Below are 23,781 nucleotides of genomic sequence, written 5' to 3' on the forward strand. Positions count from 1 at the left end.
TCATTTGCACACACTGTATATAGATTTTCTATTGTGTTTTTGACTGTACGTTTTGTTTATTCCATATGTAACTCTGTGTTGTTGTTGTTTTCCTGCACTGCTTTGCTTTATCTTGGCCAGGTCGCAGTTGTAAATGAGAACTTGTTCTCAACTGGCTTACCTGGTTAAATAAAGGTTAAATAAAATGGTTTTACTGAATGTACATTGTATGTTATGCTGACCTCTGCTGACAGCCAGTGGCTGTTGTGACAGCTTGCAATATAAATTAATTTCACAACACTAGTTCAAAGGACCCCACTTCCGTATCACTGCCTTTCAATTCTCATGTGTTTAACTCCGACACTATGTAACCCATGACTGAAACAGGTTGAATGTCAGTTTACATTTGGATGGTTTGTGTGAGTCATTTATTTGTACTAGAAACTTTAATCATTATCCACTTGAGGCGCTGGGGACTTTTCTTAGGTGTCCATATAGTTGCCTGAGATGTTGCAGCCAGTCAGGAAGCGTCAACGCTGTATCGTGTCCTTGCTGTAGCCTACACTGAAGTAAATACAGTGGAGTTTACGTATTGATACGCTCGTGTAGCCTATAGGATTCTTTGCTCAGTGAGCGTCGGTAGCTCGTGCACGGAACATATCTTATTCCACAGTCATCGTAGCTTCCTTTTGAACTTCATCCTTGAAAATGGAGTGTCGTGTGTTATCTGTTCAGAGTCATGTTGTCAGGGGATACGTCGGGAATAAGTCGGCAACATTCCCATTGCAGGTAAGAAATTAATATTTTGACGTTACCTGCAGGGGGTTTGCAATGTATGTACGTTCGACAGCTCTGATCGACTGGCCTGGCTACTGAACATGCTGAGAAAGTGGAGAGACAGTAGCCAAGGGTTTGGAGAGATTCGCAAAACTGATTAGATTAGCAGAATTAGCTAACGGTCACATGTGCATACAGTAACCTGTGTTGTAGCATTCAGTTAGTGTATTGAGCGAATCGAAGAGGTTGGAGAAGCTCAGAATAGTAGTTCAGAATAACAATAGTGCAGCCTACACTTGCCAGAGGATACAGTGTATCACAAGCCTGTTATAATGACATGTCATGTCAAATTCTATTCCACAAACTGTTCACAGTGCCTCAACCAACCATGCAGACACAGTGAATCAATGCAGTGGGGTTTATGATGTTGTACTCAAATGATTGTGTGTGTGTTCACGAAGGAAGATATGTCATAAACCCACGAAAGTGATACAATATTTGCAAGCATTGTTATGATTTGCTTGTCTCCTCTCACAGGTGCTTGGATTCGAAGTGGACTCCATCAACTCAGTGCAATTCTCCAATCACACAGGTATGCGCAGTGCAGTAACTCCATGCTCGTTTTTCAATATAACATTTGACAGAAACAGCTGGTAAATAGAGGCAACAATAGGCTATCTATAAGAAGTACACTAGAAGAAAATGGAATCAAGAATCAAATTAAATCCTATCCCACCCCATGGATATCCCCATATGTGACCGACTGGCTCGATTCGGTCTTATGTAGCAAAATTTGAAATTGTGTTTTTTTTATATTGGATAAAAGTAGAGACTCAGAGGTCGAAAATGGTATATCATACACTACAGTTGAGGAAGAATGAGAAAGTAATTCTGCTTTGAAAGTTGATGAACTTTTAACCCCACTTTTGAGAAAATGGCCCTTGACAGTTTTGGTACACCTACTGGAGAGCTCTTCTTTGTCTACACCCATTAAGCCTTAGCCACACCTATCTCTTTAAGGATTCAAATGTCAAGCCATGTGCTAAACACAGTGAGTAAGGTAGTGTACTAAAGACTAAAGGCTGGTTTATACTACGACTATCGACATGTCTGTATACAGTTGTCACAGTGACATCATGAACATTCTACTGTCGTCTGACATCAAACTTGTCGTTGTCATTATGAAAAAGTATAAACACTAAAATGACAGGCTGCATGAGCCTGGTGGTCCAAAATAGCATAACTGGTGTATTTTAACACCAATAAATCCATCTGTTTAACCATAGCCATACCATATAGCTGACAACGTCTTAACTTGTATTCATTATTACAGGGAAATAAACTCACAACAAAATCATTATTTACAAGTTAATGGTGAGCTAATTACAGAAAATAGCTTACGGTTTTGAGTGTGACAAATTTAAAAGCAGGGCATTCTACCGGAGAATTTTAGAACTTGGACACTGTCTCGTTGGCCTAACGTTATATCCTAATTTTACTTTGGTGCAGGTCATGTTGTTCTTCACATTACCGTCTCTGGTAAACACACACTATGTCAAATCAAAGTTTATTTGTCACATGCACAGGATACAGAAGGTGTAAACGGTACAGTGACATCTAGCTAGCTAGTTAGCTAGCTAGCTAAACAATGAACCATAATCCCAACTCATAACGTTACTAACCTGCATTAATCTACAGGTATCTAAAGCTAACCAAATAGGTTTCATGTTAACTAGCTAGCTAACATTAGGCTATAACTAGCAATGCAAATAATATTACTACACAGATCATACACGTAATGTTAGCGAGCCAGCCAGCTAACATTAGCTAGCCTGCTAATAGTACGCTTTAGCTTGCAATGAAAACTACTTTCTGACAAAATTAGAAAGGTATCTGAAAATGTAGCTAGCTAGACTCTCTTACCCGTATACATGGATGAACACTTCTCCCTTTCTCACGGATGCCATGTTTGCCCTTAGTTTGAAGATGTCATATGGAGACAGGTGTTTTATATAACAGCCTTCTGTGAGTTGTCTTTTCGACCCCCTCCGCATATTTGCAACCAAATGCCTGAATTCCCCATCTCTTTAGCTATCGTACTCTGCTTCCACCAGGTTCCTGTCTTTTTCTGCGGCTAAACTAACTAGGCTCGTAATTTTTATTTTTTAAATCCGTATTTACATATGGCATACAAGTTTGTTATTAAGGCACATGAAAGTTCACATGTTCCAGAAATAATTTCTGCCCAAAAATGTTCAATGCCTCTCCTGTGAAGTAGTGACGCGTGACATACGCCTAGCTTCCTGAAAAGAGTCACACATGGAATGTATCCCTGGTTGTGGGATCCTTTTTGGCCCATATGAGTAGCCAATATCATCTCGGCCCATATTTAGTAACCACAGTTTAGCACTAGTCTCACCCTCTACCTTTTTGGTGATCCCTTTTTTTAACCTCTCCCCCAATTTGAGGGTGTCCACCCATCTGTTGTAAAGCTCAAAAGGGTCCAACGTTCACTCGGAGAAGAAGAATTGAGCTTTTGTGCTTTTTTTGGGATCTAACTACTGCAATTCCCAAACCCACTGTGTCTCCCAAAACTATTTTTCTCAAGTTAGATCATGAAAGACTGAATGTTTGGAGTGAAATGATGATGCAGTGAACTCGTACATTACCCTGCAGTCTAAACAATCGCTTTTTGGACTTTGCATTACATGAACTCAAAGAAAGTACTTTTGTATCTGAGCAATTACACTTACAGTGCCTTCCGAAAGTATTCAGACCCCTTGACTTTTTCCACATTTTGTTATGTTACAGACGTATTCTAAAATTGATTTAAATAAAACAATTTCCTCACCAATCTACACACAATACCCCATAATGATAAAGCGAAAACAGGTTTTTAGAAATTTTTGCAAATTTATTAAAGATAAAAACCAGAAATACCTTATTTACATAAGTATTCAGACCCTTTGCTATGAGACTCGAAATTGAGCTCAGGTGCATCCTGTTTCCATTGATCATCCTTGAGATGTTTCTACAACTTGATTGGAGTCCACCTGTGGTAAATTCAATTGATTGGACATAATTGAAAAGGCACACACCTGTCTATATAAGGTCCCACAGTTGTGCATGTCAGAGCAAAAACCATGCCATGAGGTCGAAGGAATTGTCCGTAGAGCTCAGAGACAGGATTGTGTCGAGGCACAGATCTGGGGAAGGGTACCAAAACATTTCTGCAGTGTTGAAGGTCCCCAAGAACACAGTGGCATCCATCATTCTTAAATGGAAGAAGTTTGGAACCACCAAGACTCTTCCTAGAGCTGGCCGCCCAGCCAAACTGAGCAATCGGGGGAGAAGGGCCTTGGTCAGGGAGGTGACCATGACGAGCTCTAGAGTTCCTCTGTGGAGGTGGGAGAACCTTCCAGAAAGACAACCATCTCTGCAGCACTCCACCAATCAGGCCTTTATGGTAGAGTGACCAGACGGAAGCCACTCCTCAGTAAAAGGCACATGACAGCCCGCTTGGAATTTGCCAAAAGGCACCTAAAGACTCTCAGCCCATGAGAAACAAGATGCTCTGGTCTGATGAAACCAAGATTGAACTATTTGGCCTGAATGCCATGCGTCACATCTGAAGGAAACCTGGCATCATGCTGTGGGGATGTTTTTCAGCGGCATGGACTAGGAGACTAGTCAAGATTGAGGGAAAGATGAACGGCGCAAAGTACAGAGAGATCCTTGTAACCATTCTCCCAAGCATCTGTGTGCAGTCAGACCTTTTGGTCATTCCGTGCCACCAGGGCAACAATAATTTGCCCCCTCTCTGACTGTCCAAGTGTGACCCCCCCCCCCTCCCAATGGGTTACTGCAGCTAGTGTTGCCAGCACTGCCACTACCTGGGTGTGGGCACCCCACCGGCTAGGTACAAGGTCATCAAGGTTCTCATTAGCAGCTTTGAGAAATTCCTTGTATATTATGCTCACCCATCCGGGGGCTTTGGCTGTATTGGACCAACCCTGCCAGGCAGGCTCAGACTCTTGAGGGGACAGTCCTGCTTTAGTGGGTCTCTGACAGCGTTTATCTTTCTGTCTTGGCTGCATATAGGCTACTTGCATTAGGCCTATAAAACAGATAAGGATTTCTCCTTAGTAGGTGGGTGTCTAGGGTACAGGGTTGGGGACCGCTCCATCATGATATGACAATGAATAAATAAAATGTATTTATAACCTGTCTGCACAAAATTGAAAGCTCTCTCTGTCACAACTGCTGCTTGCAGACACACATGGGCTCTGACATTTGCAACCATTTTTATTTTTCACTAACTTAACTCCAGACTTTTCCAAACACAAAAACACCCCCCCCCCCCACCTTCCATCACAATACACCCACACATACCCACATACTGTGCCTTCTATGTCCTCTCTTAAGTACTTTTGTGTTCCAGTTCCTTATATTTGAAGATGTATTATTTCAATAATTATCCTTTCTTCTAGTACTGTCTTTTATCTATTTATAAATACTATGAATAGAAAGTCGAATACAAATTATTTTACAACATTCCCTACCTTGAATGGTATAGTGTATTTGTGACTCATTTCAGGAAACTAGGCGTATGCCGCACGTCACTACTTCACAGGAGAGCCATTTGAACATAAACTTTTTTTTTTTATCAAAATGCGTTTTTTGGCAGAAATGCCTTCTGGAACATGTGAACTTTCATGTGCCTTAATAACAAACTTGTATGCCATCTGTTAATACTAATAACATTGTTAAATTACGAGCGTAGTTGGTTTAGCCATGGAAAAAGACAGCAACCTTCCCGCTAGCCATGATTGGCTGAGATAATGAGTGGGCTGAACATGCCGAGAGATGAATTCGGATTGGTCTGCCATGTAGCACGCTTCTGTCTATAACATGAGCTGGTCAGTATGTGTAGGTAAGCTTTTTAAAAAAGATATCACGTAGTAGAAGTGCATAAGTGTTGCTCTCCACTTTCTGGAGGACCGAGTTTTGAAATCAGCGGAATTAGAGTATGATAGCTAAGGAGATGGAGAAAATTCTGGCGTTTGATTGCAAATATGCAGACATTCGAAAAGAGAACACACAGAAGGCTCTTTTATAAAACACCTGTCTCCGGATTACATCTTCAAACTAAGGGCAACCGTGGCATCCTGACAGAGAGGGAGAAGCGTCCATCCATGTATTAGGGTAAGAGAGTCTAGCTAGCTACATTTTCAGATATTACACATTTCTAATTTTGTCAAAGTCGTTTTCATTTCAACTTAATGTACTATTAGCTAGCTAGGTAACGTTAGCTGGCTGGCTCGCTAGCTAATGTTACATGTATGATCTGTGTAGGAATATTATTCGAATCTCAGAGCCATTTGCATTGCTAGTTATAGCCTAATGTTAGCTAGCTAACATTGAACATGCAAGTAACTACAGTTGAAGTCGGAAGTTTACATACACTTTAGCCAAATACATTTAAACTCAGTATTTCACAATTCCTGACATTTAATCCTAGTAAAAGTTCCCTGTCTTAGGTCAGTTAGGATCACCACTTTATTTTAAGAATGTGAAATGTCAGAATAATAGTAGAGAGAATTATTTATTTAAGCTTGTATTTCTTTCATCACATTCCCAGTGGGTCAGAAGTTTACATACACTCAATTAGTATTTGGTAGCATTGCCTTTAAATTGTTTAACTTGGGTCAAACGTTTCGGGTAGCCTTCCATAAGCTTCCCACAATAAGTTGGGTGAATTTTGGCCCATTCCTCCTGACAGAGCTGGTGTAACTGAGTCAGGTTTGTAGGCCTCCTTGCTCGCGCACGCTTTTTCAGTTCTGCCCACACATTTTCTATAGGATTGAGGTCAGGGCTTTGTGATGGCCACTCCAATACCTTGACTTTGTTGTCCTTTGCAACTTTGGAAGTATGCTTGGTTCATTGTCCATTTGGAAGACCCATTTGCGACCAAGCTTTAAATTCCTGACTGATGTCTTGATGTTGCTTCAATATATCCACATAATTGTCCTTCATCATGATGCCATCTATTTTGTGAAGTGCACCAGTCCCTCCTGCAGCAAAGCACCCCCACAGCATGATGCTTCCACCCCCGTGTTTCACAGTTGGGATGGTGTTCTTTGGCTTGCAAGCCCCCCCCTTTTTCCTCCAAACATAACGATGGTCATTATGGCCAAACAGTTCTATTTTTGTTTCATCAGACCATTTACATTTACGTCATTTAGCAGACGCTCTTATCCAGAGCGACTTACAAATTGGTGCATTCACCTTATAGCCAGTGGGATAATCACTTTACAATATGTTTTTTTTTTTTTTTTTTTTTTTTTTTTTTGGGGTGGGGTAAGGGGGGGTAGAAGGATTACTTTATCCTATCCTAGGTATTCCTTAAAGAGGTGGGGTTTCAAGTGTCTCCGGAAGGTGGTGAGTGACTCCGCTCTCCTGGCATCGTGAGGGAGCTTGTTCCACCATTGGGGTGCCAGAGCAGCGAACAGTTTTGACTGGGCTGAGCGGGAACTGTGCTTCCGCAGAGGTAGGGGGGCCAGCAGGCCAGAGGTGGATGAACGCAATGCCCTTGTTTGGTTGTAGGGACTGATCAGAGCCTGAAGGTACGGAGGTGCCGTTCCCCTCACAGCTCCGAAGGCAAGCACCATGGTCTTGTAGCAGATGCGAGCTTCAACTGGAAGCCAGTGGAGTGTGCGGAGGAGTGGGGTGACGTGAGAGAACTTGGGAAGGTTGAACACCAGACGGGCTGTGGCATTCTGGATGAGTTGTAGGGGTTTAATGGCACAGGCAGGGAGCCCAGCCAACAGCGAGTTGCAGTAATCCAGACGGGAGATGACAAGTGCCTGGATTAGGACCTGTGCCGCTTCCTGTGTAAGGCAGGGTCGTACTCTCCGAATGTTGTAGAGCATGAACCTACAGGATCTGGTCACCGCCTTGATGTTAGCGGAGAACGACAGGGTGTTGTCCAGGGTCACGCCAAGGCTCTTCGCACTCTGGGAGGAGGACACAACAGAGTTGTCAACCGTGATGGCGAGATCATGGAACGGGCAGTCCTTCCCCGGGAGGAAGAGCAACTCAGTCTTGCCGAGGTTCAGCTTGAGGTGGTGATCCATCATCCACACTGATATGTCTGCCAGACATGCAGAGATGCAATTCGCCACCTGGTTATCAGAAGGGGGAAAGGAGAAGATTAGTTGTGTGTCGTCTGCGTAGCAATGATAGGAGAGGCCATGTGAGGATATGACAGAGCCAAGTGACTTGGTGTATAGCGAGAATAGGAGAGGGCCTAGAACTGAGCCCTGGGGGACACCAGTGGTGAGAGCACGTGGTGCGGAGACAAATTCTCGCCACGCCACTTGGTAGGAGCGACCGGTCAGGTAGGACGCAGAGGACATTTCTCCAAAAAGTATGATCTTTGTCCCCATGTGCAGTTGCAAACCGTAGTCTGGCTTTTTTATGGTGGTTTTGGAGCAGTGGCTTCTTCCTTGCTGAGCGGCCTTTCAGGTTATGTCGATATAGGACTAGTTTTACTGTGGATATAGATACTTTTGTACCTGTTTCCTCCAGCATCTTCACAAGGTCCTTTGCTGTTGTTCTGGCATTGATTTGCACTTTTCGCATGCACAAAGTAGATGTCCTAAACGACTTGCCAAAACTATAGTTTGTTAACAAGAAATTTGTGGAGTGGTTGAAAAATGAGTTTTAATGACTCCAACCTAAGTGTATGTAAACTTCCGACTTCAACTGTATTTCAATAGAATGTTCATGATGTCACTGCGACAACTGTCGATAGACGTAGCTGGTAAATTCACTCTGGCTATCTAGTCCTATTTCAGAGCACTCTCGCTCGTCTGAGTGTGCCAGAGCGCAGAATAATTGACGAATTTATGAACGTTAGCCAGTTAGCTTGGGTGCTTGACTGCTGTTAGGTCAGAATGCTCAAATCAACCCTACTCCTCGGTCAGAGTGTCCAGTGTGCGCGCTGAACGCTCCGAGAGAGAAATGCTCTGAATTTACGAACGGACAATCTGACAACGCTCTGAGTTTACGAACGCCTAGAGCACACTCTGGCACTCCAGATTAAATTTACGAACACACCCGTAGTATAAACCAGCCTTTAGTCTTGAAATCTTTGGTTGTTTAGTACATAGCCTCACATGTGAATCCTTAAAGAGATGGGTGGGGCTAAAGCTTAAGAGGGTGTGAACGATGCTGAATGGGTGTAGACAAAGAAGAGCTCTCCAGTAGGTGTACCAAAACTGTCAAGGGCCATTTTCTCAAAAGTGGGGTTAAAAGTTCATCAACTTTCAAAGCAGAATTACTTTCTCATTCTTCCTCAACTGTAGTGTATGATATACCATTTTCTAGTTCTGAGTCTCTACTTTTATCCAATGTAAAAAACACAATTTCAAATGTTGCTACATAAGACTGAATCGAGCCTATCGGTCACATTTGTAGTTTATTTCTTTATCAATTGTTGTATTTTGTTTTCCTGTTTTTTTGTTTTTATTTATTACAATCCCTACCATGGATAGTATTCAGTGTTCCATTATTCGACTCCTCTATGGAAACTTTGCCTTATTTAGAATAGCCATGCAGTAGTCGTGGTGTATCGGAACAGTTGGTTATCAATGTACAGTTTATCGACTACAAGAGCTACACATTTCCCTTTAAGTCTATAAACCTTGAAGAGTGGGTACAGAATTTTGCGCCGTTCTGCAGTTTCCTTCGGGAACTGATCATTCTTTCCTTATCAGCGAGTCTTTTGTTCAGGCTTTTAACCATTTATTTTATCTTTAAAGAATGCAAATTTGGCAACGATTGGGCGCTCGTATCGCTGTCCTCTGTCTGAAACGGTGTACACGTTCGAATTTGATTTTGTTGACAGTATCGCCTGGGATGTGTAGCGCTTTAAGGAGGAATTCTTTCACCACGCTTTCAGCTCTTCACCCTCATTTTCTTTAATACCAGTAAGTACCAGATTTTCTTGCATGGATCTTTATTCCAAGTAAGGCTTCTCTCAGAAACATATTCTCCTTTTTAAGTTAATTAACATCTGTTTCAATAGTATTGACTTAGCTTTAGCTAAGGAAGTCTCAAGGTTTTGCTTGCTGGAGGTAGAGTATCTCATGAGTTTTCATCTATATTTTTTGTAGCTGTCTATGTACCACCACAAACCGATGCTGGCACTAAGATTGACTCAATGAGCTGTATAAGGCCATAAGTAAACCGGAAAATGCTCATCCAGAGGCAGCGCTCCTAGTGGCCGGGGACTTTAATGCAGGGAAACTTAAATCCGTTCTACCTCATTTCTACCAGCATGTTAAATGTGCAACCAGAGGGAAAAATAATCTAGACCACCTTTACTCCACACACAGAGACGCATACAAAGCTCTCCCTCGCCCTCCATTTGGCAAATCTGACCATAACTCTATCTTCCTGATTCCTGCTTATAAGCAAAAAATAAAGCAGGAAGCACCAGTGACTCGGTTAATAAAAAAGTGGTCAGATGACGCAGATGCTAAGCTACTGGACTGTTTTGCTAGCACAGACTGGAACATGTTCCAGGATTCTTCAGATAGCATTGAGGAGTACACCACATCAGTCACTGGCTTCATCAATAAGTGCATCGATGATGTCGTCCCCACAGTGACCGTACGTACATACCCCAACCAGAAGCCATGGATTACAGGCAACATCCGCACTGAGCTAAAGGGTAGAGCTGCCGCTTTCAAGGAGTGGGACTCTAACCTGGACGCTTTTAAGAAATCCCGCTATGCCCTTTCAACAGCTTCTACCCCAAAGACATACGACTCCTTAACAGCTAATCATGGCTACCCAGACTATTTGCACTGCCCACCCCATCCCCCTGTTTTACGCTGCTGCTACTCTGTTTATTATTTATGCATAGTCACTTTAACTCTACCCACATGTACATATTATCTCGACTAGCCGGTGCCCCCGCACATTGACTCTGTACTGGGACCACCCTGTATATAGCCTCCCTACTGTTATTTTATTTTACTGCTGCTCTTTAGTTATTTGCTTTCATTTTTTTACTTAACACTTTTTATTTTATTTTACTTTTTATTTTAAAAAACTGCATTGTTGGTTAAGCGCTTGTAAGTAAGCATTCCACTGTAATGTCTACACCTGTTCTAATCGGGGCATGTGGCAAATACAATATGATTTGTTTCTTTCTCCATTGTCGCAGCTTTTTCGGTACTCATTTCGAGGCTCTCCTTCAGCTCCTTAATGTCTTTACTGAGAAGTTCCAGTACGCCCAATGTATAATTTATTGACTTTTGCAGGTGGGTTTCCACTCTTTGAAGAATCTCGTAGTTTTCGCTTGGAGTTTGGTTCTCCATTTTTTTTTTTTTTTTCTTCCCCTGGTTCCTCTCCAACATGTTTTGACCTCAACTGCTTTTGTAATATTTATCATTAAACTTCTTTAGCCGTATACGTTTTGGGGGGTTATTATCCAGCTTGAATGTTATTGCCCGCAAGTAAATGGATCAGTGCAGTGCTACTGTTTTTAGAGATAATGAATATTGCGATTTTTCATGAGGCATTCTGTACCGCCATCTTCAGTCCGCCATCACATCTGGGATGGTTGCATTTTTAACTATTAGTAGACTACATGATCTATGTTCGATCATGACTTGGGCGGCAGGTAGCTTAGTGGGTAAGAGCGTTGTGCCAGTAACCGAAAGGTCGCTGGTTCTAATCCCCGAGCTGACTAGGTGAAAAATCTGTCGATGTGCCCTTAAGCAAGGCACTTAACCCTAATTGCTCCTGTAAGTCGCTCTGGATAAGAGCGTCTGCTAAATGACTAAAATGTAAAAATGTAAATGACTTGACCTCCCAATATGGGGCTTGGTAGTGGATGAAAGGACAAAATGTTCTGCCATGAATCCTTTGATGGTGAGAAGTTAAAATCTATGTCAAGTTCGGCCTACAGCCCTCAGCCCAATCTTTTTAACGGAACAAGTTATAGGAGGGGCTCTGTTGTTCCTCTACTTTTCCCCTTCACCCCCTTCACCCCCACAGTCCCCCTTATCTCTCTGTTCTTGGGTCTGGGCCAAGGGGGCCTCCACTAAACTCAGTGGGAAGCTTGTGTGTGACCTGGTTTATTTCTATTATTTTTTCCTCATGCATTCTTAATCCTGGAATGTCTGTTCATGATTCAACAAATAGGCCTAGCATGTGATCACCATATTTGTTATCTGGCGTACAGTGTAATTTTAAATCTGATTTGATAGTGCAGTTAAAATAAGTTCAGTGAGTTGCTCTCCTGTCTGTTAATGCTTATAGAGTAATCCGGTAAGGTTATCTGGCTGAAGTGAAACCGGAATGTGTGTCAGTGAGTTCACTGCCTACAGGAAAGACTAACAGAAAGCTGGTGGGGAGGACAAGGAAGGAGACTGTAGAGAGGATAGAGGTAAAAGCAGACATTTTGTAGCGCTTCACTCTGGCCTCAATAAGGTCTGTGCTCAGACCTAGATTACTGTGCAAATCACTCAGCCGTCAACAAATGATTTGGGTAATGGTGCAAGTGCAGCCTTTTCTTGGAGTTCATCCCACTGTGTCCACTCCCCTGTCACATACAGGACCCTACACACGTACATTGTAATATTGTTGTATGGTGGTATTATGCATTTTGTATTGTAGATATGTAGTGGTGTAATAATGTTATATGATGTACTGTTTTATCTTTTGTTTTAATGTGTGATGTCAGTGCCTTTAATGTGTTTGGACCCCAGGAAGAATAGCTGCTGCCTTGGCATACACATTACTGACCAACTGTTTATTGAGTGCTAGTCCCTGCTCATGATTAACTATAATTTCCCTTGAATGTGTTCAGCTCGTGTTCAGGGTTAGAAGTGAATAAACACATTCCTTAGATGTTTGAGCTTTGAAACCCAAGACTGTATTCTTTCTGCCCCAGCAGGGTGTTTATTAGAATTGTTTAGAGATTAGAATCGTTGCTAGGCCCGTTTCTTGCTCAGCTTGTTTTTTCAATGAGCTGCTATGTCCTTAGCCCAATGTCAAAAGGGTGAGATGCTAGTGAATGATTGATGCAGGTAACTGAAAGTCTAACAATGGATATTGTAATCGGTCTTCCTCTGTCAGCATGTTTGTTAGTGTCTCAGCCTCCATTCGTCTCTCCCAACTATCTACCAAATCCAAACCCTGAATTACTGCTTGCTGATGTCTACTTCACGTTGCCCCCTGCTGGTCATAAGAAGAACTGATCACAGCCAGGCTCTATATTGATTGATGACTGAGAGATCAGTGTTTCTATAATCACCTCAGCAACCAAATCTGCCTCTGGAATTCCTATTTTTTTTCAACATGTCTGGCCAACTTACCAGTCCACACTCTCTCTCCATAAACAACAGCCCCCTTTGTTATTAGGATAAAATCAGGTAATCTGTTGAGTATGTTTTAGGTCTTGAGGGATCATCACCTCTGACCCTTAACCTCTCTTGTTTCCAAGGTTATGATCATTGGAAAGGGCAAGTGCTGACGGCAGAGGAGCTTAACGTTCTCTATGCGGGTATCAAACTCAACAACGTCAACCATTATGACTACATCCTCACAGGTGAGACTTGCAGCTGTTTCAGTTTTCAATATTGATTCTGCCATTTAAGCAGTTTTATAACATTTCTAGAATAGTATGTAGGATTGTTATGGCTGTGTTGACCTTTAACCCCCTAAGGTCGATGGCCGCACCCCCGCGGAAATCAAAAATGTCAGTTTTAAGATATCTGCATTGGATGCGTCTCAACCCATCACAGCCGCCTGTGTCGCCCTTCCACATCTGCGGTGAAAGGTGACAGAGCTAGAGCGGTGTTTGTCAGACCATGAGACATCCCGAAAACCGGTCTTCTCACAAAGTCGTCTGTAGCATCCGAACGGTTTGGCTTAGAAAATATTATGACCCCTTTTTGGGAAAGATGAGACTCTCACGAACACGATGGGGGTCTCCGTTTTGCTCTATGATGCCCACAAGCATCTTGGGACTCGTCTGAAGCCGGTACAACCCATCTGCCAACTTCTGTATGTAGCATCTGAACAGTTTGGGCTACACACTAATATGACCCCTCTGTGCAAAGGTGAGACTCTCATGAACACACTGTTTTGCTCTAGTACGCCCACAGGCCTCACAAGACTTGTCTGACGATCCCCTGGTACCAGTTCAAAACATTAATGGAAGTGTAAATGGAGACTGTTTAGTGCCAAAAATAAGGGGTTAAATACATGTACAAAAATATATATATATATCCTGATCTTTCTTTTATCCCTCAGATATAGTACGGACACTTCAGAACAAACATCCTTTAAAACATTTTTGGGGACTATCTGTTATTCAATGCGTTTGTATGGGCTAATAGCACTAAGACCAAATAAAAATGTTCATCAAATATTTTTTTGATACTTCAAGGGGTCTAAAAATTCAAAATCAAATAGCTGAATGATATTTGGTATGACCTTCTTAAAACAATTCCATACAGCTTAGTAGAACCCCCCCTCCCCCGGCTTAGACAGGGCTTAGACTGTTTAGTGCCAAAAAATAAGGGGTTAAATACAAAAAAAAGTATATATACTACCACCAGTCAAAAGTTTGGACACATCTACTTATTCAAAGTTTTTTTTTTTTTTTTTTTACTATTTTCTACATTGTAGAATAATAGTGAAGACATCAAAACTATGAAATAACACATATGGAATCATGTAGTAACCAAAAAAGTGTTAAACAAATCTAAATATATTTTATATTTGAGATTCTTCAAATAGCCACCCTTTGCCTTGATGACAGCTTTGCACACGCTTGGCATTCTTTCAACCAGCTTCACCTGGAATGCTTTTCCAACAGTCTTGAAGGACTTCCCACATATGCTGAGCACTTGTTGTCTGCTTTTCCTTCACTCTGCGGTCCGACTCATCCCAAACCATCTCAATTGGGTTGAGGTCGGGGGATTGTGGAGGCCAAGACCCCCCCCCCCCCCCCCAGCTTAGACTCTTTTGGGTTAACCTATGCTCTGTAAAGATTGGAATAAGTTTTCTTTAACGTTTACACATGAGGTGTGTGACCTTTGTGTAACCCAGAGATCTCTTCTTCGCCAAGGGTACACCAGGGACACATCTTTCCTAGAGACGGTGGTGGACATTGTTCAGGAGCTGAAGAGGTTGAATCCTAAACTGGTGTATGGTGAGTAACTATTGCCACACAGATGGGTATCCCATATACTGTAGCTACACTCGGCAAGGTTGGGGGTGAATGTAGAGCTTGGATGGGAGTGTCTTCCATCTTTTCTTTCTTTGTGTTATCAGTGTGTGATCCAGTGATGGGAGACCAAGGCTCTATGGTAAGTGTCCATGCTTATAGCCTTTTTATTATCGTTTTGTTATCCATGCGTATAGTCCTTTGTTATTATTGTTATAATAATAGTAATGTTCAAAGCACTCATGAATATACTACCCTCTTCTTTTCCAGTATGTCCCTGAGAATATACTGCCTGTTTACAGAGACCAAGTCGTAGCAGTGGCTGACATCCTCACACCCAACCAGTTTGAGGCAGAGTGAGTACAGTTGCTACTAGGATACGTTGGGTTACATTTATTAAGTTGCTATGTGCTGCACAACATGCCATAATGTAGCTATTACAGTAATGAGACCATGAATGCTTACTACAGTGTTACTACCTCAGAGAAAAACCTGATTGCTGTTCTTAGCCCTTTGTAGAGTTATGCAGGAAGGCCCGAGGGGGTGTGGTATATGGCCAATATACCACGGCTAAGGGCTGTTCTTAGGCACGGAGTGCCTGGACACAGCCCTTAGCCATGGTATATTGGCCGTATCCCACAAACCCCACGAGGTTCCTTATTGCTGTTATAAACTGGTTTCCAACGTAATTAGACCAGTAAATAGTAATGTTTTGTCATACCCATGGTATACCGTCTGATATACCACGGCTTTCAGCCAATCAGCATTCAGGGCTCGAAGGACCTCTTATAGGTCACAATCTCTTTCTTCCCTTATATTTTATTCATAAAGCAGCAGACCAAACCCTTCCCCAGCCCTTTTAAGGGAACTGTGCCCTGGTTTATGCATGCAGAATCACACATGGAGTGACTTGATTTGCCCTGCAAAATGCACCCTCTGGACAGATGTGGAATTACAATGGGCAAACAATGTTATTTTGTATAACAAGTATGTCTTGCTCCGCTCTGTCCTGTACTGTAACCTCTGTCCTGTCCTGTAACCTCTGTCCTGTCCTGTAACCTCTGTCCTGTCCTGTAACCTCTGTCCTGTCCTGTAACCTCTGTCCTGTCCTGTAACCTCTGTGTGTCTCTTAGGCTGCTGACGGGGAGGAAGATCAGCACAGAAAAAGACGCTCTTGAGGTGGGTTCCACTGTCCATTGTAGAGCTAATACACGATGATGATGATGATGATGATGATGATGGTGGTGGTGGTGGTTTTAATATTGACTTATGATGAAGGCTTCTTGCCCTCTCAGGTGATGGAGCTGCTCCACCAGATGGGTCCTGATACGGTGGTCCTCACCAGCACAGACCTGACCTCTCCTCGTGGGGACCAGTTCCTAGTGGCCCTCGGGAGCCAGAGAATAGGTAAGGCAAGGGCTGGGAGGGAGGGCTCTGACTGGTGAAGAAATGTGTCTCTGTAGTGCATGTGGAAGTTTAACTTGCCAACATGTTAAAAGGTAACAGAGACTCATACTGACACTGTGTCCTTCCCTCAGTTAGACCAGATGGGACCAAGTCTACCCAGAAGATTCGGATTGAGATGCCCAAGGTGGATGCAGTGTTTGTGGGCACAGGGGACCTGTTTACTGCCATGCTTCTGGCCTGGAGCCACCACCACCCCAATGACCTGAAGGTCAGTAATACCCCCAGCAGGGGGTTTATTAGATATGTTTAGAGATTAGAATCGTTGCTAGGCCCGTTTCTTGCTTAGTTGTGAATGGCTTGTTTTTTTTTTCAATGAGCTGCTATGTCCTTAGCCCAATGTCAGAGGGAGAGATGCTAGTGAATGATTGATGCAGGTAACTGAAGGTCTAACAATGGAGATTGTAATCACTCTTCCTCTGTCAGCATGTTTGTTAGTGTCTCAGCCTCCATTCGTCTCTCCCAACAATCTACCAAATCCAAACCCTGAATTACTGCTTGCTGATGTCTACTTCACGTTGCCCCCTGCTGGTCATAAGAAGAACTGATCACAGCCAGGCTCTATATTGATTGATGACTGAGAGATCAGTGTTTCTATAATCACCTCAGCAACCAAATCTTTTTTTTTTCAACATGTCTGGCCAACTTACCAGTCCACATTTTCCCTACATAAACAACAGCCCCCTTTGTTGTCAGGATAATATCAGGCAATCTGTTGAGGATGTTTTAGGTCTTAAGGTGATCCCTCACCTCTGACCCTTAACCTCTCTTGTTTCCAAGGTTATGCTCATTGGAAAGGGCAAGTGCTGACGGCAGAGGAGCTTAACGTGCTCTGAGGATATCAAACTCAACAACGTAAAAATATGTCAGTTTAAAGATATAGATACAGTGCTGTGAAAAAGTATTTGCCCCCTTTCTAATTTTCTCTACTTTTGCATATTTGTGATACTGAATGTTATCAGATCTTCAACCAAAACCTAATTATTAGATAAAGGGAACATAAGTGAACAAATAACACAACAATTACATATTTATTTCATAAAGTTATGCCACACCCAATTCCCCTGTGTGAAAAAGTAATTGCCCCCTTACACTCAATAACTGGTTGTGCCACCTTTAGCTGCAATGACTCCAACCAAATGCTTCCTGTAGTTGTTGATCAGTCTCTCACGTCGCTGTGGAGGAATTTTGGCCCACTCTTCCATGCAGAACTGCTTTAACTCAGTGACGTGTGGGTTTTCAAGCATGAACTGCTTGTTTCAAGTCCTGCCACAACATCTCAATTGGGATTAGGTCTGGACTTTGACTAGGCCATTCCAAAACTTCCAATTTGTTGCTTTTTAGCAATTTTCATGTAGACTTGATCGTGTGTTTTGGATCATTGTCTTGCTGCATGACCCAGCTGCGCTTCAGCTTCAACTCACAGACGGATGGTCTGATATTCTCCTGTATAATTCTCTGATACAGAGCAGAATTCATGGTTCCTTCTATTAAGGCAAGTCATCCAGGTCCTGAGGCAGCAAAGCATCCCCAAATCATCACACCACCACCACCATGCTTGACCTTTGGTATGATGTTCTTACTGTGGAATGCAGTGTTTGGTTTTTGCCAGGCATAATGGGACCCATCTCGTTCAAAAAGTTTACTAAAGTTTGCTAAAAAGCACCTGGATGATCATCAAGACTCTTGGAAGAACGTTCTATGGACAGATGATTCAAAAGTATAACTTTTTGGACGACATGGTTCCAGTAATGCCTGGCGAAAACCAAACTCTCCATTCCACAGTAAGAACATCATACCAAAGGTCAAGCATGGTGGTGGTGGTGTGATGGTTTGGGGATGCTTTGCTGCCTCAGGACCTGGACGACTTGCCTTAATAGAAGGAACCATGAATTCTGCTCTGTATCAGAGAATTCTACAGGAGAATGTCAGACCATCCGTCTGTGAGCTGAAGCTGAAGCGCAGCCGAGTCATGCAGCAAGACAATGATCCAAAACACACGATCAAGTCTACATGAAAATTGCTAAAAAGCAACAAATTGGAAGTTTTGGAATGGCCTAGTCAAAGTCCAGACCTAATCCCAATTGAGATGATGTGGCAGGCCTTGAAACGAGCAGTTCATGCTTGAAAACCCACACGTCACTGAGTTAAAGCAGTTCTGCATGGAAGAGTGGGCCAAAATTCCTCCACAGCGATGTGACAGACTGATCAACAACTACAGGAAGCATTTGGTTAGTCATTGCAGCTAAAGGTGGCACAACCAGTTATTGAGTGTAAGGGGGCAATTACTTTTTCACATAGGGGAATTGGGGGTTGCATAACTTTGTTTATGAAATAAATATGTAATTGTTGTGTTATTTGTTCACTTATGTTCCCTTTATCTAATATTAGGTTTTGGTTGAAGATCTGATAACATTCAGTATCACAAATATGCAAAAGCAGAGAAAATTAGAAAGGGGGAAAATACTTTTTCACAGCACTGTATCTGTTTTTTGCATCGGATGCGTTTCAATCCACCGCATCTGCCTATGTGGCCCTTCCGCATCTGCGGTGAAAGGTGACAGAGCGGTGTTTGTCAGACATCACGAAAACCGGTCTTCTCACAAAGTCGTCTGTAGTGTCCGAACGGGGTTGGCCTTGAAATGATTATGACCCCTCTATGGACAGATGAGACTCTCACGAACACCAGGGTGTTCTCCGTTTTGCTCTAATGACCTGAAGGTCAGTAATACAGGGGACTGGGGAGGTTATCAATGCGGAGATAACCAAGCTACATTATCCTTTAATAATGTAATATGTAGTTTTATCCATGGACTAGTTGATCTTTTCTAACATACTTTGTCATCTCTCTCAGGCTGCCTGTGAGAAGACTGTCTCTGTCCTGCACCATGTTATCAAGAGGACCATTACCTATGCCAACGGTGAGATGATATACAAGTCTCTGCCTGCCTGTCTGTATGACTGTCTAATCTACACTCAACAAATGCAACATGCAACAATTTCAAAAATGTACTGGGTTACATTTCATATAAGGAAATCAGTCAATTGAAATAAATTAGGCCCTAATCTATGGATTTCACATGATTGGGAATACAGATATGCATCTGTTGGTCACAGATACCTTTAAAAAGGAAAGTAGGGGCATGGATCAGAAAACCAGTCAGTATCTGGTGTGACCACCATTTGCCTCATGCAGCGCGACACATCTCCTTCTCATACAGTTGATCAGGCTGTTTATTGAGTCCTGTGAAATGTTGTCCCACTCCTCTTCAATGGCTGTGCGAAGTTGCTGGATATTGGCAGGAACTGGAACATGCTGTCGTACGCGTCGATCCAGAGCATCCCAAACAGCTCAGTGGATGACATGTCTGGTGGGTATGCAGGCCATGGAAGAACTGGGACATTTACAGCTTTCAGGAATTGTGTACAGATCCGACATGGGGCTGTGCATTATGAGATGATGGCAGCGGATCAATGGCACGACAATGGGCATCAGGATATCGTCATGGTATCTGTGCATTCAAATTGCCATCGATAAAATGCAATTGTGTTTGTTGTCCGTAGCTTATGCCTGCCCATACCATAACCCCACCGCCACCATGGGGCACTCTGTTCACAACGTTGATATCAGCAAACCGCTCGCCCACACGACGCCATACACGCTGTCTGTCATCTGCCGGTACAGTTGAAACCGGGAATCATCCGTGAAGATCTCACTTCTCCAGCGTGCCAGGGGAAAGGAGGATACCTAGTCAGTTGTACAACTGAATGCATTCAACTGAAATATGTCTTCAGCATTTAACCCAACCCCTCTGAATCAGAGAGGTGCGGGGGGCTGCCTTAATCGACATCCACGTCATCGGTACCCAGGGAGCAGTGGGTTAACTGCCTTGCTCAGGGGCAGAACGACAGATTTTTACCTTGTCAGTTTAGGGATTCGATCCAGCAACCTTTCAGTTACTGGCTCAACGCTCCTACCCGCCAGGCTACTTGCCGCCCCAGTGGCCATCGAAGCAGAGCATTTGCCCACTGAAGTCAGTTACGACGCCAAACTGCAGTCAGGTCAAAACCCAGGTGAGGACTATGAGCACACAGATGAGCTTCCCTGAGATGGTTTCTGACAGTTTGTGCAGAAATCCTTTGGTTGTGCAAACCCAGTTTCATCAGCTGTCCGGGTGGCTGGTCTCAGACGATCCCGCAGGTGAAGAAGCCGAATGTGGAGGGCTGGCGTGGTTACACGTGGTCTGCGGTTGTGAGGCTGGTTGGACGTACTGCCAAATTCTCTAAAACGACGGCGGCGGCTTATGGTAGAGAAATTAATTACATTCTCTGGCAACAGCTCTGCTGGACATTCCTGCAGTCAGCATGTCAATTGCACGCTCCCCCAAAACTTGAGACATCTGTGACATTGTGTTGTGTGACAAAACTGCTCATTTTAGAGTCTCCTTTTATTGTCCCCTGCACAAGGTGCACCTGTGTAATGATCATGCTGTTTAATCAGCTTCTTGATATGGCACACCTGTCAGGTTCGATGGATTATCTTGGCAAAAGGAGAAATGCTCACTAACAGGGATGTAAACAAATTTGTTAACATTTGAGAGAAATAAGCTTTTTGTGCGTATGAAAAATGTCTGGGATTTTTTTATTTCAGCTCATGAAACATGGGACCAACACTTTTTTTATATGTTGCATTTATATTTTTGTTCCAGTCTTTTTCTAACATCTCTCCTCCTCCTCCATCAGAGATGGCCGGCCTTGGTAAGAGACCCAGCCCTGCTCAGTTGGAGCTGAGGATGGTCCAGAGCAAAAAAGACATTGAGGACCCGGACATCGTAGTGGAGGCCACCATCTTATAACACCCAACGCCTCATAAATAGACGTATAGGACTTTTACATCATGAGATGTCATCTTGCCTTATAGGATCTCGTAGAGGGCACTGTCAGTCAGAGTATTTGCCCTGTGCACCGCACACACATATACTTAGTCACTGCCATGTGTCTTTACTATGACCTGAGCATTGTCACCCATTGAAAACATGGTAGATGGTGTTAGAGCAGGGTTGTTTCACTTTTTCAGCTTGAGACCCAGTTGAGCAATTGACCGTCCTCCCGTGACCCAAATCACCCTCCAACGACCCAAATTAAGAATAGTGTGTGTGATTATAGATGTGTCCTCATAACTCACAATCCAGAACACACCTCTCACATTCCCAGGGCCCACTTTGGGCCATAGTTTCAGAAATCCTATCTTTTTTTTTTTTTGGGGGGGGGGATGTTCAGCTTTAATATTGCAGATAGATTGTAACTTCCATCGATGTAATTGTCTGCATCACTTCCAATCCCCCATATATATTTTTTCCGCAAATATACATACATACATACATACATACATACATACATACATACATACATACATACATACATACATACATACATACATACATACATACATACATACATACATACATACATACATACATACATACATACATACATACAGTGGGGAGAACAAGTATTTGATACACTGCCGATTTTGCAGGTTTTCCTACTTACAAAGCATGTAGAGGTCTGTCATTTCTATCATAGGTACACTTCAACTGTGAGAGACGGAATCTAAAACAAAAATCCAGAAAATCACATTGTATGATTTTTAAGTAATTAATTTGCATTTTATTGCATGACATAAATATTTGATACATCAGAAAAGCAGAACTTAATATTTGGTACAGAAACCTTTATTTACAATTACAGAGATCATACGTTTCCTGTAGGTCTTGACCAGGTTTGCACACACTGCAGCAGGGATTTTGGCCCACTCCTCCATACAGACCTTCTCCAGATCCTTCAGGTTTCGGGGCGGTCGCTGGGCAATACGGACTTTCAGCTCCCTCCAAAGATTTTCAATTGGGTTCAGGTCTGGAGAATGGCTAGGCCACTCCAGGACCTTGAGATGCTCTTACGGAGCCACTCCTTAGTTGCCCTGGCTGTGTGTTTCGGGTCGTTGACATTCTGGAAGACCCAGCCATGACCCATCTTCAATGCTCTTACTGAGGGAAGGAGGTTGTTGGCCAAGATCTCGCGATACATGGCCCCATCCATCCTCCCCTCTACGGTGCAGTCGTCCCGTCCCCTTTGCAGAAAAGCATCCCCAAAGAATGATGTTTCCACCTCCATGCTTCACAGTTTGGATGGTGTTCTTGGGGTTGTACTCATCCTTCTTCTTTCTCCAAACACGGCGAGTGGAGTTTAGACCAAAAAGTTATATTTTTGTCTCATCAGACCACATGACCTTCTCCCATTCCTCCTCTGGATCATCCAGATGGTCATTGGCAAACTTCAGATGGGCCTGGACATGCGTGCGCTGCAGGATTTTAATCCATGATGGCGTAGTGTGTTACTAATGGTTTTCTTTGAGACTGTGGTCCCAGCTCTCTTCAGGTCATTGACCAGGTCCTGCCGTGTAGTTCTGGGCTGATCCCTCACCTTTCTCATGATCATTGATGCCCCACAAGGTGAGATCTTGCATGGAGCCCCAGACCGAGGGTGATTGACCGTCATCTTGAACTTCTTCCATTTTCTAATAATTGCACCAACAGTTGTTGCCTTCTCACCAAGCTGCTTGCCTATTGTCCTGTAGCCCATCCCAGCCTTGTGCAGGTCTACAATTTTATCCCCGATGTCCTTACACAGCTCTCTGGTCTTGGCCATTGTGGAGAGGTTGGAGTCTGTTTGATTGAGTGTGTGGACAAGTGTCTTTTATACATTTACATTTACGTCATTTAGCAGACGCTCTTATCCAGAGCGACTTACAAATAGGTGGGATCACCACTTCAATGTTTTTTTGTTTTTGTTTTGTTTTTGGGTTGGGGTTTGGGTTGGGGTAAGGGGGGGGTAGAAGGATTACTTTATCCTATCCCAGGTATTCCTTAAAGAGGTGGGATTTCAAATGTCTCCGGAAGGTGGTGAGTGACTCCGCTGTCCTGGCGTCGTGAGGGAGCTTGTTCCACCATTGGGGTGCCAGAGCAGCGAACAGTTTTGACTGGGCTGAGAGGGAACTATGCTTCCGCAGAGGTAGGGGAGCCAGCAGGCCAGAGGTGGATGAACGCAATGCCCTCGTTTGGGTGTAGGGACTGATCAGAGCCTGAAGGTACGGAGGTGCCGGTCCTCTCACAGCTCAGAAGGCAAGCACCATGGTCTTGTAGCAGATGCGAGCTTCAACTGGAAGCCAGTGGAGTGTGCGGAGGAGCGGGGTGACGTGAGAGAACTTGGGAAGGTTGAACACCAGACGGGCTGCGGCATTCTGGATG

At 43.3% G+C, this 23,781-nt stretch overlaps 1 protein-coding gene across 1 annotated transcript; it reads left to right on the top strand.

Moving 5' to 3' along the window:
- Positions 1-513: 513 nt before the first annotated feature.
- On the top strand, positions 514-23,738 carry LOC311129101 (pyridoxal kinase-like). Its single transcript, XM_084161381.1, has 11 exons — positions 514-768; positions 1,294-1,348; positions 13,280-13,384; positions 14,912-14,995; positions 15,118-15,152; positions 15,281-15,366; positions 16,144-16,189; positions 16,306-16,417; positions 16,549-16,685; positions 19,329-19,395; positions 21,218-23,738. Exons 1-11 carry the CDS (start codon positions 688-690, stop codon positions 21,328-21,330), a joined length of 921 nt encoding a protein of 306 aa, XP_084017507.1. The 5' UTR covers positions 514-687; the 3' UTR covers positions 21,331-23,738.
- The last annotated feature ends 43 nt before the right edge of the window (positions 23,739-23,781 follow it).

This window comes from Coregonus lavaretus (assembly GCF_964263955.1).
Source record: "Coregonus lavaretus genome assembly, chromosome: 5".
Classification (NCBI taxonomy): Eukaryota; Metazoa; Chordata; class Actinopteri; order Salmoniformes; family Salmonidae; genus Coregonus; species Coregonus lavaretus.

What these genes read in the sequence shown, in the direction of transcription:
- LOC311129101 (XM_084161381.1), top strand. Translation starts at nt 688, where the DNA reads ATGGAGTGTCGTGTGTTATCTGTTCAGAGTCATGTTGTCAGGGGATAC. An exon ending in CGGCAACATTCCCATTGCAG is followed by an intron (nt 769 to 1,293) that starts GTAAGAAATTAA and finishes CTCCTCTCACAG; the next exon opens with GTGCTTGGATTCGAAGTGGA. An exon ending in GAATCCTAAACTGGTGTATG is followed by an intron (nt 14,996 to 15,117) that starts GTGAGTAACTAT and finishes TTGTGTTATCAG; the next exon opens with TGTGTGATCCAGTGATGGGA.